This window comes from Corythoichthys intestinalis, chromosome 12 (assembly GCF_030265065.1).
Source record: "Corythoichthys intestinalis isolate RoL2023-P3 chromosome 12, ASM3026506v1, whole genome shotgun sequence".
In the NCBI taxonomy this organism is placed as follows: Eukaryota; Metazoa; Chordata; class Actinopteri; order Syngnathiformes; family Syngnathidae; genus Corythoichthys; species Corythoichthys intestinalis.
In genome coordinates this window covers 22,838,726-22,855,919 of record NC_080406.1, presented here as the reverse complement: position 1 = coordinate 22,855,919, position 17,194 = coordinate 22,838,726, and the positions used below count along the sequence as shown (strand labels likewise).

At 38.4% G+C, this 17,194-nt stretch overlaps 2 protein-coding genes across 4 annotated transcripts in view; both read left to right on the top strand.

Annotated features, from left to right (window-relative positions):
* Positions 1 to 3,546: 3,546 nt before the first annotated feature.
* On the top strand, positions 3,547 to 11,878 carry slc38a11 (solute carrier family 38 member 11). Its single transcript, XM_057851717.1, has 7 exons — positions 3,547 to 3,688; positions 5,324 to 5,389; positions 5,474 to 5,580; positions 5,647 to 5,726; positions 5,828 to 5,898; positions 6,728 to 6,889; positions 11,619 to 11,878. Exons 1-7 carry the CDS (start codon positions 3,547 to 3,549, stop codon positions 11,876 to 11,878), a joined length of 888 nt encoding a protein of 295 aa, XP_057707700.1.
* A 1-nt stretch (position 11,879) lies between these two features.
* The window catches only part of cobll1b (cordon-bleu WH2 repeat protein-like 1b), a 45,940-nt gene continuing 40,625 nt past the window's right edge, over positions 11,880 to 17,194 (top strand). The window contains exons 1-2 of one of the 3 annotated variants that reach the window (XM_057853306.1): positions 11,880 to 14,850; positions 15,098 to 15,178. In XM_057853306.1, the coding sequence (XP_057709289.1) occupies positions 14,810 to 14,850; positions 15,098 to 15,178 (122 nt within the window). In that variant the 5' untranslated portion in view covers positions 11,880 to 14,809. Of the gene's footprint in view, positions 14,851 to 15,097; positions 15,179 to 17,194 lie in introns of those variants that run through there. The other 2 variants (XM_057853307.1, XM_057853309.1) reach the window with 2 other exon arrangements.

The following is a 17,194-nucleotide window of genomic DNA, read 5'->3' as shown; positions in this document are numbered from 1 at the left end:
AACCACGGCTTTTTTATCCTTACCTTCCAGGTAAGCGATGAACAAGAAATCTCTTTAATTTCCACACAAAAACCCAGAGAGGAAGCAAGATTTTCCATGATATCTGCCTGCTTCAATTTTGTCAATTCTATCATTGGATCTGGTGTTATAGGTAAGCTTAAAATTTTATTTCTAAACTTTCCCACTAAAGTACATTTCTGTTTGGTGTGATTTCTAAAATGTTTTCTCTGTATGTTTTTATAATAGCATATAAATATAGTGGAAAATAAAAGTTTGCGAAGCATTTAGTGTTTTGCTATGCAGCGGTAACAGCTCTTGATCATATGACCAGCTCCTTTTTGGGCAACCTTAACTCTTTCAGAGCCAAAATGCCCTGAAACACGATTGGGTCACACGACCTTTTTGACCCTAGTTCAGGGCTGACTGGGATTTGATGTTTGCACACATTCTGGTAATGTGCCTTTGTGGTTAAAATTTTAAAGAACTTGACTAAAGCAAAGGTGATTTGCCCCACTTTTTCAAAGTAGTTACAAACTTTTAAACTGAAATTAGCCCGAGAACCACAGAACAATTAATAAAACTGCGCTGCAGAGGCTTGTTTGTATTGTAAGATTAAATTTCTTGTCATGTTGATGTTATTATTGATTGAACATGTTTATTGAACATGTTTATTTTGAATATTCAATACATAGGTACCAATAATCGGTGACAGTAATCAAAAGAAAAGAAGAACAAAATATGATTAATATTATATGATATTATTTGATTGCTAATTATTTTTTCAGCTCAGTTTAATTGATTTCATCTTTTTTTTTTTTTTTTTTTAGGTTTACCGTATGCATTAAATGAAGCAGGGCTCCCTTGTGGTCTTTTGCTCCTGATCTTTGTGGCATATATCACAGGTGAGGATTCATTTTCATTTAAATCTTTACATAAGATTTATCAGTCCTCACTGTTAAATGGTGAGAGAAAACCAAAAAATACAGTAACTCAAACAGTTAAACTATTAAAAAGATCAATTTGAGTACAAATAACTCAAAATACAGTAGGTGTGGCAATGCTCAGGTAGTAAAAAGTTTGTCTTTCGACCGAAGGCGTGGAATTGAGCCTTAGCTCAATTTGAATTAATCATTATTTAGTTGTCAAATGTGATCAGAAATATGAGGTTAACTGAATTTATGGATTTTTTTCACTGTGGCTGACCATAGACTTCATTACGTAGGTTATGAAGTCTATGAGCCGACTTTAAAATGACAGTAGATTGTTAGCCTACATATTTGGTTGGGATTCTACAGTACAAGATGTTCAGTTCTTAATGCACATGTCTACATTAAAGGAAAAAAAACTTTAAAAAAAGAAACTTAATTTTTCTTTTTATGTGGCTAATGCATATATTTACAAAGTGCAACAAGTTATTTAAAAAATGGGGCTATAAATTGATCTCAATAGGTTTGCTTACAAGTGTGTTACTGCTGGAAACATTCATTTGTGAATCAGGTAAAATTTTCGAGAATGAGTGATTGTAACAGTTTTCTTAAGTTTCACGGTACATTGATAGCAAGGGTGTAGGTTTTGTCTCAACATTTGTACGGACAATGTAACAGCATAACCTGCATGTACACTTTTTGCTCAGCAAGGGACATAAATAAGACCAAACAGATTGGGTGAATGGGGGTCAGGGCCACATTTGTCACGAATATGAACCTAATTAATTGATAGGCTTAATCAGGGGTGCTCATTACATCGATAACAATCGACCAGTCGAGCGCAACGCTAGAGTGGGTAGCTCGCAGCATCCCAAGATTTTTTTTTTTTTAAATGTTCATAGTTAATTATGATTGTTGTGTGAGCAACTTATGAGTTTATGCAGCACCCCTCCCTCTCTAAACAGCTTCTTGCTCACATTTATCTGTTTTTTTCAGTCTCCAACAGAGTTCGCTACATTTCACACAGTTTAATTAACGTTAACAGTAGAAAACACAGACAGAAAGACACTTCTCTCTAAGCAGCTTCCTACTTGAGTTTTGCAGGTTAGCAAGTTCACACAGTTTAATGTAATGCCAACTCTGATGCAGGTTGGACTTTCAGTAGCACAGAGTGGTGTGTTTTCCCACCTCCACAACATTGGCATCTTTTGAAATTACTTACAGTGGCTGCTGCTGGCCGAAAAAAAAAAACTTCTAATTGTCCTCCTCTTCGAAGGGGGCGTAGGAGGCGGCATGTTGTCGACATAGGGGCTTTTCGAGTACGAGCGTGCCTGTGTGTCAGGGGCGGGTGAAGTCATCAGCCAATCAAACGTGTGTTTGATGGGGAAAAAAATGGACCGGCGCATTCAACAAGTGAAATGGGGTAAATGTAAGTTTTAACATAATGAAAATAATTCACTTAATAATGGTAGGGTCAATACCTTTCTTGCAACATATGGGAAGACAATCTAAACTACCTATATACAGTGCTGCTCAAAAGTTTGTGAACCCCCTCAACATTTTGGAATTTTCTATTATTTCAACCTGATTTCCTAATCAATCAATTCAGTAGTTTTTTTTTGTTTTTTTAACCGTTGTGTTGTCGAGACTAAATTAAAAAGAGTTTTCATCAACTGATGTAGGTGCAAAATTGAACTGTTTGGTCACAACCAAAACCGCCATGTCTGGCGAAAAGTCAACACTGCATACCACCAAAAGAACCTTCTCCCAACAGTGAAGCATGGAGGTGGGAATGTCAAGATCTGGGCTTGCTTTTCATCCTCAGGACCTGGACAACTCCACATAGTCCAGGGAATCATGAATTCTGAGGAATATTGTCAAATCCTAGAACATAACCTGACGCCATCTGTTTTGAAGTTAAAGCTTGGCAGAAGGTGGATCATGCAACATGATAATGATCCAAAGCATTCCAGCAATACAACCAAGGAATGGCTGAAAAAGAAGAAGATTCGTGTTCTGGACTGGCCCAGTCAAAGTCCTGACCTAAATCCCATTGAAATGCTGTGACGGGACCTGAAGCGAGCAGTTCATGCCAGACGCCCATCAAACCTCTCTCAACTGACTGCGTTCTGCAAGGAAGAATGGGCAAAAATCCCCCAAAGTAGATGTGAGAGGCTGATTAGTCACTACAGAAACCGTTTGGTTGAGGTAATCTCTGCAAAAGGAGGCGCAATATCCTATTAACTGAAGGGGTTCACATACTTTTGCACACATGATATCTGAGTTTTTCTTAAATCAACCACTTTTGTTAAATAAAGAATGACAATATAACTATTTCTTTTGTTTCAGTCCATTATTTGGAATGTCAGTATTGTGGATTTGGGTATAACTTAACATTTAATAAGGTTATTTTAGTTTTTTTTACAAAAAATCTGACCATCGCTGTGGGGTTCACAAACTTTCGAGCAGCACTGTACGTAACTGAACCCATTATATAATCCATATAAGTTTGCTGAAAAGTTGGTGGGGACCATTTGAGCATCTAAAAGTTGGTAGTGTTATGTCCCTACCATCCCTATGCAAACCTGCGCCCTTGACTGATAGTGTCCTTCTGTTTGTCATGGAAGACTATACAATCATCTTACTCATCAAAGGAGGCAATCTGTCAGGGGCCAACAGCTATCAGGCGCTAGTCCAAAACACCTTTGGATTTCCAGGATTACTCATTTTATCAGCACTGCAGTTCCTCTATCCGTTCATTGGTAAGTGATATCAATATTTATATGATGTTCTGCCAAAATATTCCTTATCGAATGGAAGCTAGAGTCAAACACTTTTTGGTTTACGTTATCCAGGGATTGCTTTGAGTGCTTTTTCATTTTTCATTAGAGTTTCACAGTCTGCTCAAGTGTCCACAAAATATTGCTGGACTGGTTTGTCATCACTTTAAAAAATTAAAAGCTACTTAACATAGGCTAAGCACCAACAAAATCTGAGATTTGCCACCGGTTGTCATGGTGACAGAAGCCTGAATTGGCACAATGTGACACGGTGTTCTGCCAAAATGTGCTACATCGGCGAAACGTCAACACGAGGCCAATTTGACACCCAAAGTACTACCGTACGCTTTCAACTTGTTTTGTTTACATGTATACAGGCAGAACGTACTGAAAAACCCCTTAAGAAAATACTTAAATGTAATTATATCAAATAAGGGTGGTTTAAATACGCTACGTGACTAATGTGGCCAACACATCAACACAGCTACCGCAAGAAAACACAATGGATAAAAGTATGAGAGGGAAATACATGCAAAAAGTATTTTGAGGCAATTCAAAGGCAATAAAAAACTCAATAAAAGCAAAAATAGCGAGTACCAGCGGCTTGTAATCGATGTGCGCATGCATGCGGATGCTTGCACAAGCGCATTGAGCATATGTGGACGTCTCGCCGCGTAGCAAATAATGGCAGAACACCTGTGTGTCTTGAGTATTTATAATAATACAGTGATCCCTCGTTTTTCACGGTTAATGGGGACCAAAACCCGCTGCCAGTGAAAAACCGCGATGTAGTCTTTTGTGTGTTCAATGTATTTATTCAGATTTAGCATTGGAAAGAAATACATATAAGACATGTTTTTTTCACTTTTTTCCCCAAAATATGGTTAAAAAAAAATCTGCAAACATGTTTTAATAAATGGTTTTTAAGCACTTCAAGTGTAATAACTATGTTTTAAACATGTTACTGTCCCACCGAATTATTTTTGAACAAGAATAAAGTACAAAAATGCTTGTCTTTATTAACTAATGCCTGCAATATGAAGAAATTGTCAGAAAATCACAAAATTCGAAAAATAAGGTCTTAAAGAAACCTTTTTTTTTTCCAAATTTGTAAAAAAGAAAAAAAAAATTAAAATGTGTAATAAGCGCTCTATTATCTATAACCCTTGCTAAATCCTGTTTTTTTTTTTTCTCATGGAACCCGCAGATGCATGAGTTGACTTGCATCCATTATTTTTTTTTTTTTGAGGAAAGATATTTCAAAGTTCTGAATTAGTCTCAAAATCATGAAATTCTAAGTGTATCAAATGTGATACATTTGGCAAGAAAGGGTTAAATGGTTCATTGAGCGAGTCCACTCAAATCCGCTCAAGCTGCTCACTTACACACAATGAGTTGCCACAGCAACCTTTTTTTTTTTTTTTTTTTGGAAATAAATAAATAAATAAATACAGTGACAGTACAGTACAGTTTAGAACAATCATTTTTGATTCTTAAAGTTTGGTATGAGCACCACTGTGATACGTACACAAAAGATTTACGACTGAATAACTTAGGTGAGACCATGTAGGCACCATTTTGTTGCACCTCCTATTTAAGTTCTGCTTTCATCCCAAGCTATGATCAGCTACAACATTACAACAGGTGACACACTGACCAAAGTGTTTCAGAGAATTCCTGGAGGTAAACTTACAATATTCAGTCATGTTTATCCATATCAAACCAGGGCACGACATGTAAAGTGCTGAAAATGGTTTCTTCCTGCAGTTGGACCAGATCACATAGTTGCCAACCGCCATTTTGTCATCGTGATATCTACAGTCTTATGCACGTTGCCTCTCTCACTTTATCGAAATATAGAGAAACTTGGCAAGGTGAGTGTCATTATGGCAGAATCCAAGTGTCATTTTTGCCTGTAAAACATCCATGTCTTTCCCCAGGTTTCAGTCATGTCAATAGTACTGACTGTTGTCATTCTTGTTATTGTAATCATCAGAGCAGCAACTTTAGGACCTGAAATGTATGTATTAGTGGCTTTAATTTGTATTTTCATTTTAATTGAACACTACCTTGTATACAGGTTTGTTGGAATAATCAACAAAAATTTGAGTTCTTTTCTAGTTCCCCGACGGAGGACGCTTGGCTTTTTGCAAAGTGGAATGCGGCTCAGGCAGTCGGTGTCATGTCTTTTGGTGAGTTTGGCGGACAATGCTGAAAATGTACATGAATGAAACATTAGAAGTTAATTTGAAATGACTGAAACCGTCCATTAGAATACTGTCTGTTTATTTGAGTACATATTTCCTAATAACTTTCTTTATCACTTGACTAGGCTGGGAGAAATGATTTATTTGATGGTTTTATTTTCCTTCCTTCCCCAAGTAAGGGCTGATTTCTAAGTCTGAATAAAAATTAAATAAAAAACCCTACAACCCTAAAGCTACATTGAAGTTGAGGTTTGTCAATGATTATAAAATACAATATTATAACAAAAAGCTGTTCATTTCTTACAAAGCATTTCTTTCAAATTCAAATTGTTCAAATTGTAAAGTATGTTATCATTACTTGGGCCTCGGGAGAAATTCTTTTCATGAAACAAATGGATTGATAGTAAAACATCAAATGTGGGAAACAAATAAACAAGTCTTTGCAAAGAGGTCAGACACAGGAATGGTTTTCTTTGGAAGACCACAAGGTCTGCATTTAGGAAATGCATGCTTTGTAAGATAATTATTAAAATATCAACGAGACATGAGATGTCAAACGTTGTTTGCATGATCCCCGAAAGACTTCAGCAAGTATGTATCACAGTTCTGTAAGACTGATTCAGGACATTGCAAAAGCTAAGTCGGGTCAACATGAACGCAAAATCGGGGGACGCGTTTACTACATAAATGTGCATGAACTGCCTGCACATTCATGTAAAAATGTGAAGACTAAATTGAGAAATAAAATGTTCTCAAAATTACCCTCACTTTTCTTAACATAGTTCTGATGTTCTGCTCCTCTGTTTCTCCTCAGCCTTTATTTGCCACCACAACAGCTTTCTGATCTACGGCTCTCTGGAGCAACCCACACTCACCAACTGGACGCGGGTCACTCACATCTCTGTTGGCTCAGCGCTAATAATCAGCGCCGTGTTTGCGTTGGCAGGCTATGTCACCTTTACGGGATACACTCAAGGTATGAATGAATATCAGCATTTGTGAATTTTATTGTTGTCACAATCACACACTGAAAGACAATTGTGTCTCCATTTGGCCAGGAGACATATTTGAGAATTACTGCAAAGATGATAATTTGGCAACATTTGCTCGCTTCTGTTTTGGCCTCAGCATCATAACAACTTTTCCACTAGAGTGTTTTGTCACTCGAGAGGTAAGATCCACTTTTTCTAATACTAATATAAAGTTTACAAATACTATATTCCATAGGAATTCGTAGTCTCTTTCGTTATTTTTAAACATTTAGATTATTTGATCTTAAAATCCCTCTTAATGTCTTAATTTGTAAAATTAGTTTAACTAGTAGGTCGTCATTGTTGATGATGACCAAGGGCGTAGGTTTGCATAGGGACGGTAGGGACATAACGCTACCAACTTTTCAGGATGCTCAAATTGTCCCCACCAACTTTTAAGCAACCTTATTTTTTTTTATTTCATTTTTTTATATTTGGGGGTGGGGGGTGGGTGTCAAAACTACTGAAATGCAAAGAAGAAGAAAGAAAACTGTTTTGGTAAGTTATTTCTTTAATGCATACAAAAACAGATTTTCATTCAAAATTGTATTTTTTCAATGATTTGCAAAATAAAAGTTAACAAAAACAGCTATAGCCCCAACATTATGCTCCTAATTTTTATTTTCCCCTCATTTCCTCACCTACTAAATGCCAAATCTCAATTTGAACTACTTAAGAACAAAGGATGTATATTAGAATTGAAGATAATGTAAGCATTTACTTTTTGTTGTGTTGTTTCAATGATAAAGATATAAGTAACATACATTCAGGAAAAATAAGTAAAAATGACTTTTATTGTGCAGAGTGAAATGGAATATATTTTGAAGATTGCGCAAACATTGACTTTTTTAAATAATAAGGGAATGAATAAGTAGCCTAACATAAATGAACAAATATAAGTCCAAAGTGCACATTGACAGAAAGATGTTCTGAACCTCTCCATCAGAGCAAATAAAACTAAATATGATGAATAAGCCAGCTTAACTCTTTCCTTGCTCTTAAAGATTTGATCCGTTTTCTGTTGCATTGCCCTTTTTTTTTTTTTTTTCCAATTTTTGTATTTTTTTTATTTGCTGTTTCAGAAAACATGCACATTTGAACCAATCAGAACTAACTATCTCTGGTGATCACATGTGAGCATGTCAGCCAATTGAACAGATAAATGAGTCCAGGCGTTTTGCTTTCCTGCGTGCATTCGCACATTGACGTGACTCGTCATCGTCAGACTCCGATAACTGCAGCAGCTGGGGAAACCTCCATGCCGTCTGTGGAATAAAATCAATAATAAATATCGGTGGAAAAGTATTACGCTACTCAAGCGCTTTATTATGCTTGTTATTAACACTTGTGTGTGTAAATCTGATGTTGGTAGATTGTTTTCTTCTTGGAGATGAAATGCATGTGCGGCAGCTTTGTATTTATTTTTTTTTTTTTTACATAGCGTTTTGAAAGTTGCCGTCATATTTTCGGAATCAAAGCACCGTATTCCAGAACAGCGTTGCGGCCCTGAATCTTATACCAGAACTGCGTTCTGGCCCTGAATCTTATACCGGAACTGCGTTCCTGACCGTTCCTGCCCACTTTCACCCCTGATGTTCAGACTTATTTACCCCTTTTTCACTTGCTGAATGTGCAAGTTCATTTTTTCCCCCTCAAACTCACGTTTGATTGGCTGATGACTTGACCCCCCCACACACACGCGCGCACTGACCCGACGAAAATGCAACATAGAGGGAGGGATATTAGTTTTTTTTTTTCAGCCAGCAGCAGCCACTTTAAGTAATGTAAAAAGACGGCAATGTTATGGAGGTGGGGAACACACCACTAATTTTGCTGCTGAAATTTTGCTACAACCTGCATCAGAGTTTGCATAACATTAAACTGTGTGAATTTGCTAACCTGCAAAACATGAGTAGGAAGCTGCTTAGGGAGAAGTGTCCTCCACTTTTGTATGTATTTTCTTCTGTTAACTTAAATTAAACTGTGAAAAATGTAGTGAACTGAGACTTTTCAGTTTTGGTCGATTTTAGCGACGCTGGTGGACAAAAGCGGTAGTTTTTTAAAGACTGTGTTTCCCATGAGGACCAGTGCATGAGCGGATAGTGTCTTCCTATGAGGGGCGTAACAGAAAATAATTGAAAAGGACTGGTATAACTCAATACACATTTATTTTGCAATGATCAGTTAGCCTATCAATCAACTGGGTTCATATTCGTAAGAAATGTAGCCCTGACCCCCGTTTACCCAATCTGTTTGGTCTTATTAATGTCCCGTCCCCAGCAAAAAGTGTACATGCATGTTATGCTGTTATATCATCTCTACCGATGTTGAGCCCAAACCTACACCCTTGATTGTGACGACGCAATGCCATCTGGGTGGAGACGTCGCTGGGCGGTGCTGCCGGGCTACTACAGTGTCAAAACAAAAACAAAACAAAACAAAAAAACAGTTGTCACTTTTTAGCTACTTGAACATGTCATCGATTCTGCCCTTCAAATTTGAACCCGAGCGGAAAGGTGATGTGCAGCGGGATTCCAACCCATGTTTCACATGCGACAGACGAGCATGTACACAACAGGACTATACTTCCGCGTGACGTTGGAGTCCTGATTTTCTTTATAAACCAATCACGACCCACATGTGTTGTCTGTCTCTGTGCGGTAAAACCTGAAAGGTAAATGCAACTGAAAAGAAAGTGCGGCTGGCTTGACCATGGAATTAGAAAACGCGGCTCACTTCAGTCAGCAAGCAGACAACAATAACATAGGTATTTCATAAAAGGGTTTATTGAACATACAAAGGAAACAACAAAAAAAAAGGGAGACACCAAAAGGGTCTGTGACATTAGGTCGGGGTCAATGAAAAAAAGAGGGAAAACCGCTGTTAGAGGCAGACAAATGAAAAGAAAACAAGGCAATGATGCAACTAGCAATGAAGGGATATACAAACTCTCAGATGGTAGCAAGTCAATATCTCGGCAAGCAGTCTAGGATCGGTTTAAAGACACTGGTAATGAGCAGTGTTGTTACTAACGGCGTTAGAGTATAATGGCGTTACTAACGGCGTTATTTTTTTCAGTAGCGAGTTAACTAATAGCTAATTAGCTAGTTAGCTAATTAATTACTTTTCTCATCTATGCGTTACTACATTGTTTGAATGACATGAGAAAAGTGAGAGACACGGACTCACGGAGAAAGCAGAGCGGGAGTGGGAAAGGGAGTTATGACGCCGCTGCAAACGCGATGCAAGGTGGCTCCAGTAATACCTGACAAAGCCGATAGCCTACAAACTATGCCCACATGATGCTACGGTAGATATCACATGTATAGAGAACTAGATGCGAAATGATAGACTCGCCGGCGTTAGTAAACAGCTGCCATCTTAAAGCAGTACACTTCTCAAGAAAGCTCTGTTGTAGAGAACCTTCCTAGCGGACCTAAGTAACTTTTCATCTAAAATACTCCTAAATCGGCAAAATCTTGACTTGAATCTATCTTTAAAAGATGAAACAGTTTCAAAACTTTCACATGTCCAAAGTAGACAGAAGGGAACTAATGCAATAACGGGAGCAATTTTAACAACTTTAACGGTTGATTCACAACATTAAATGACTTCCAAACATAGCAAAGGTTACTATCTAGCAATGTCCGCAATACCCCTGAGTCTAGTAAAGCTTAGGGTAAAGAACTGGGCTAAGTCTAATTGTGCAAAAAAACTTTTGAACTTCACATAGTGTGACCTATGGTTTTTTGGGGGAATTAAAAAAAAAACATGAAAAGTAACACCAGTTAATTTGACAAGTAACTAATTACTCTTACAATCAGGTAACTGAGTTACTAACTCAATTACTTTTTGGGAGAAGTAATTTGTAACTTTAATTCATGACTTTTTTAAAGTAAGATTACAAACACTGGTAATGAGCTGGAATTGGACGAAGGTACGCCGTTGGGAACTCATCCCAGAGCTCTGTAACAACACAATCAGACCAGCAGCAGAATATGACAAAATCATGGCAGTTGTCATACTAGCCTAGCTTGCTAACTACCACAGCTATTCTTCCAGTTCAGGCCAACCGCGTCATCACCCCAGCGTAGATTGCGCATGTAAAACATGGCGCCTTCCATTGGTCAAAACATATACGAGATATTATAGATTTTTAAATCAATGGCAATAATATATGTGTTTCTAATAACATATTTTAGTAAAAGAGAACAATTGTGGCTTATTACATGCACCACAAGTTACTTCAAGTCTTTAAGTCTGAGGTTCCCTTTTAGATTTAACATTTAAAAATAATATTGAGACAGTTAAGTTAATGTGAAGAAAAAAATGCTGCGTAAATTCAGAAATTTAGTGGGACACAAAGTGACATGGTGAGCCTAGTTTTTGACACTAGTACTTTTTTTCAGAGTCCAAAACTTTCTCTTTTTTCATCAGCCTTAAACTTATCTCCTTGCTATTCATGTGACTTCACAATTCTCTTCTTCTCAGGTGATTTCGAATTCCATTTGCGGTCGGGAACTTTCCAAACTGGAGCACATGTTTATAACTACGATCATAGTTGGAGTTTGTACAGCGATATCCTTGGCTTATGACTGTCTGGGAATTGTTTTGGAGTTGAATGTGAGTCAACTTTTTTTCTAAAACCTTTATTTCTTAAATTTGTTTTAATAGTGTTCTGCTCCACCAACCAGGGTGTTCTGAGCGCCACCCCTCTTATATTCATCCTCCCAGCTGCATGCTTCCTCAAACTCTCCTCCGGACGCTGGTACCACCGTGAAAACTTGATGCCCACCTTCTTGATTGTCCTCGGAGTGTTGGTCATGATCACTGGCTTGACCATGACAGGCCTCAACCCTCAAGACTGCTCACATGGAATGGAGTTGTTCTACTGTGCGGATGCCAATGTTTCTACTACTGCACCACCTGTATGACTGCAACTACTGAGGACACTCATCACTTTGTAATGCAAATTAGGATACATTAGTAGCATTTTTCATAGTAAAATATTACAAATACCACAAGTGATACCGAGGTTCCTTTGTGGTATTTGGAAGAATCACTGAATTATAAATGTTCGAAGTGTAGTTCAAGTTTTATTTAACTTTTAAGAACAATACTTTTGAATGTCATATTTTATAAATACCGTAATTTTCGGACGATAAGCCGCTACTTTTTTTTACCTCATTTTGAATCCTGCGGCCTATAGTCTAGTGAAGCTTATTTGTTGATTTATTTCGGTTAATAGGTAACACTTAATTTGTCAACGGCGTCATAAGACTGCCATAAGGCCGTCATAATTATGACATGACATTATCATGGGCATTAATGAATGTGTATGACAGATGTCATTAAGTGCCATCCGGCAATTTATGTCACTAACTCCATTTATGTCCAGCTTGGATCTTTTACATCCGTTCAAAAGGGAGATAATTTGCCGGATGACACGATGGCTAGGTTCATACTACAGGTCTTAATGCACAAATCCGATTTTTTGCCATATCTGTTGTTTTGGCGTGCCGATTCAGACTGCCTTTGTCCATTGAGACCGTTCAAGTATCACGCATGCGCACTAATTCGCAGTCCGAGATGCGCTCAGCAAAGAGACCCGCATGAGCAGAAGCATCAAAACAAATTACACATGCTAGCTGTATGTCATTCCAGAGTGATCATATTTTGATTTCCAAAAAGAGGACACAAATAACAGACATTAATTATCCCTGTTTAGTCTTATATTCAAAGTTTCTATGGACTGATAGAACGCATACACGCACAAACATGAGCCTTGACATGTGTGCGTAAAATGACGTGGGTGCGTCAGTTTGCCCCGACTCGGCCGTGTGTGCAATAATGAAATATTGCTCATTCGGCGCACAGAATGAAAATCGAAAATTGTAAGACTTATTCTTTCCTTCGTTTAATTTTTTAATGACTGTGGTCAAGCCCGCTTCGTGCTTAAAAGCAGAGTTCAAGCTAGGTGCTAATGCCTACATGGCTGCCGTCCTCAGTGCCTCTTGTTTTTTGCTGACGTAATTGCTGCACGAATTCCGATTTGGGAGTTTGATAGTTAAGACTGCCAGTCGCGTTCTGAAAAAATGTGGCCCAGATCGAATTTGAACCACATAGGAAAGTGACTTAGATCGGATTTGACTTCTATGCGAAATGTCCCGTTCAGACCGTCAAGTTAATGCCTGACTCGAGTCGGAAAAACACGAAAAATCGGATTCGTGCATTAAGACCTGTAGTATGAACCTAGCCAAAGTGAAATCAGTCATAAGCATTCGTTAATGCTCATGGCTGTGTCACGTCATAATTATGATGGTCTTATGACAGTCTTATGGCGCCACTGTCAAATAAAGTGTTACCAAATTCCATAACTAGCGATGAATGAAACAACTAGAACAGTAACTGAAGAAATAATTAGCACAGAACATGAATTTTGATTTGTTATTTACATCTGTAGCACTGTAATACATGCTAGGAGGCATGTTGGACGACAACAGTGTTGACGGTAGTTGGCATCAGAGTTTGACTGTCTCCCCCAAGAGAACAGTGATGGCCAAATTGAAGCTTCTTGAAGCAATGAAGATTTAAAGCCAATTGGTTCAAAGCTTCATGGTGGTTCATTTGGTCATATGACAGTCTTATGATGCCGCTGTCAAATAAAGTGGATAATAAACCGGATAATATCTTTTGGTGTAAATATCTCATAATACATTGAGGACAGCTGCGCGTTATAGTCCAGTGCGGTTTATCTATGAACAAATGCCGTCTTTGTGTCAAATTTGGTGGGTGCCGGCTTATAGTCTGATGCGCCTTATAGTGCGAAAATTACGATAATTGTTTTCTAACATGTATTCAGGTACTGTTTTTATTCAAATTTAAAGTGCAATATTTTCAAATTGAATCATTTATTGAATAAATTTAAGGGCAGTTATACTCTTTAAATTGTGCCTAATATTACAAGAATACTGAGAGAACCTCTGCCTTGTTTGTGATGTGCACTGCTCTTTCCCAATCATTCAGGGGATACCTGGATAGCTAGAAAGTGGTAGTTTGAGAACCATTGCTAAGTGACCACTTTCCTCTAAAGACAGGGAATATGTGTTGTCTTGCTCCTTATCTAAAAATGTGAAAATCATTGGGTAATTAAAAGATGAAAAACCCTTTGTTCAGCTTCAGCCCCTTGTTAGTAGGTTGTGCAAAAAGCCTTGAATAATTGGACGCGTGCAATAAAAAGTTAAGAGGGGTCAAATTAGGTTTAGCAATAGAGTTTGTGGTGGTAAACAGGTCCATCATGAAAGCAGTTGGCCCATTTTTTCAAGGTTGAAAATGATTGAAAACTGATGGGGATGGTTGCTCGTTTCCATGACTTGCCACACGGAGTCACTGTTGACACACTAATGCAATCATTAAAAGGAAACCAGCAAAGAAGAAATCTTGTCCGTGTGTTTATTTAGAGTTGCATTTAACTTCTCTTTTGGGCCTTCGCGTTGACATTTTGTACGGTACGTCCACTTCTTTTTGCTTGTTGTCTCGTTGCCAACAATTTGATTGAAACGTCCCGCCGGGACAGACACAAACCGCAACGAGGGACGCCCCGCTTTTACAGCTTGACGTTACTGCGGTGTGGCAGCGTCTACGGGATGTAAGTTGCAGGGGAAAAGTTGCCACAGTTGAGTACAGTACTAGTTGAATATCCCAATATCTACCGTCGCGGATTGAAAAAAGAAAAAACATGGAGGAATGGGCTGTTTAAAGAGGCGAAAAATGCCTAACCAGGACGAATGAGGCTCTCCTTTCCCCCAACAAACTAACTCATGTTGGTGGCGGGTTTCCGTGATCTTGCATCCCTGTGAAGACTAATGGATGTTGAACGCCGCCACGAAAAACATCTGCATTCATGGTAAGTTCCCCCCCCACACAATTGCTTTCTTTCTGCAAACGTATCTCCTTCATTGCTCACTATCTCTAGTAAATGACTTTACATCTATTGCCCATTTTTTTCCTATCGCTGTCTTTTGCTATTGCTTTCCTCGCACTCCTACCCACCTTACATTATCATGACCTGTCTATCATGGAAAAAGTGTGTTTTTTAGTAATATTCAGGAGGATAAAGAAGCATGACTCATTCTTATGTTCTCGCTCCACAGTCCAGTAAATTTGGTCAGGCCGATGAGTTTAGTCATGGATGATCATTTATCACAGCCTCATCCACACAACTCTTCTAAGAGGTAAGAAAGCATTCGTCATTGTAGGATTGGTTATTCCTATCGTGAGCTGTTACGGCCCTTTTATTTATGACTAAATGAGCATGCATAGGTGTGTCCCAGCAAACCCCTACTGAGCCATCCTCGGCAGCGCGCGTCTTCACAATGCAACCTTTGTGAGTAAAAGGTCGCTGACACGACTAACATTCCTTTCACAGAGCGCATATTGGTGAAATCACAGTTGTTGTAGATGTTTTCAACAATCTTTGAACAACCCTTTCCCTCGCACCACCACCCCCCATTTCCTGCTCTCCCAGTTTTAGTGAGAATTTGTCTTGACCATATGTTGAGGTCATGGGAAATATTTAGCAGGCACGACACTCTTGCCTCCTCTGTCGCTGAGATGAACCGGATGATCCCCCTACCCCTCCAACGTCCTTGCTTGTATACATTATCTGCTTACTTGTGTATCCTTCAACAAAATCCCAAATTGTCACATGCAATAGTTTTAGCAGAGGGCACGATGGAATTTCTTATTCGTTCTGGTTCAGGGAGATGATGTCAGTCGCCTGTATTCCAGCGGTTGAAATCATTAAAAAAGGAGGAGTGAGTTTCCAGAGCTTGTTACTTGTTCTTTTGGCAACTTGGAGACATCCCCACTTTTTTTGAGGGGGTGTTTAAATTGAAGGTGAGAGGAAGAGGAGGAGGTTTTGACTGATGCAAACTTTCCATTGCTAAGAGTACAGGATCTTCCATTTGAGTGCATCAGAGAGGAACCTCTAAGGAACGCAATAGATTCTGTGAAGATAGTTGACGTCCAATTCCTTCGGAATTAATAACACTTTTCCCCACAGGAAATAATCGGGGGGAAAAACATAATTTGTTCCAGGGTCACGCTGTCACCATCACTTTTAGGCATTTTTTTGAATTGTCATTCAATTCACTGTCATTGTCCCCCCACACATGAAATGTGTACTGAGTTCACATGACCACAAAATAAGTTTCAATAAAGCTAGGGAAGAAAGCAAAACCTCAAATACTGTGACGTTATTCAACTTTAGAAATTTACAGTTATAAAAATAATAATTTCTCGGTAAACATGTGCCAATTACTGGTTTCAAGGTATACCGTGGTATGAAAACGTCACGGTTTCAAAACCACACAAATTTTCCGGCATACCGTCCCTAAGTTATTAGCTATTTTTATGTCCCAAAAATGCAGGGAGAAATCCCTCGCTTGCAGCTGCAAAGCTCAATTCTCCCCCACCAGTTGTTTCTCAGTGTCAGTGAGTCAGCTGTGCTACACGATGGCTGGAGGAGGGGAAATTCCTGAAGTTTTTCCCCCGTCGAACAAAACAGTCGCTGGTCTGGGAATACTTAGGCTCCAGGAAAATTACAGACGTCCGCGGCTTAGAGGATGAGGGCCAACCGACATGTAAAACATGTTTGCGGAGGGTGGCTACTGAGGAGGCAATACCTCCAGTATGATAACGCATTTATACAAAATGAAATGTTAGTAAACACTGTCATGAACGGTCCCCGCTAGTTACTAGAGTTAACTCCAGTGTGTTTAGTGTGTGTAGCAGTGGTAAAACATTTGGTATTTTTTCTCTCTGGCAACTGTCTGTTGAGAAAGAGAGTGTGTGTATCATGTAAACATGATACGAGTCATATACACATCCTTTTTATGGAAAATAATTCAATTATTTTGTTCTGATGGTAATAATGTTGAGCTGTGGGTTTAGGCTCACCTAAAGGACTGTATTTATTTAAATTTTATTTAGAATATTTAAATTGTTTTATTTAAAAAAACAAACAAACTGTAATTTAACCTAATATTATACTTACAGTATGTTCCAATTTGCTAATGTTTTGAAAAATTTAACGTTTTTTTTTTTTTTTTTTTTTTTTTTAATTTAAACCCAGATATCTCAAAGTAACACATTTTAGAACTGTAATTGCAATACCGTGAAACCGTGACATTTTGGCTTGAGGTTATCATACCGTCAGAATCTCATACCATCACATGCCTTTTTTAAAT

What these genes read in the sequence shown, in the direction of transcription:
- slc38a11 (XM_057851717.1), top strand. Translation starts at nt 3,547, where the DNA reads ATGGAAGACTATACAATCATCTTACTCATCAAAGGAGGCAATCTGTCA. An exon ending in GTTCCTCTATCCGTTCATTG is followed by an intron (nt 3,689 to 5,323) that starts GTAAGTGATATC and finishes TTTCATCCCAAG; the next exon opens with CTATGATCAGCTACAACATT. An exon ending in ATATAGAGAAACTTGGCAAG is followed by an intron (nt 5,581 to 5,646) that starts GTGAGTGTCATT and finishes GTCTTTCCCCAG; the next exon opens with GTTTCAGTCATGTCAATAGT.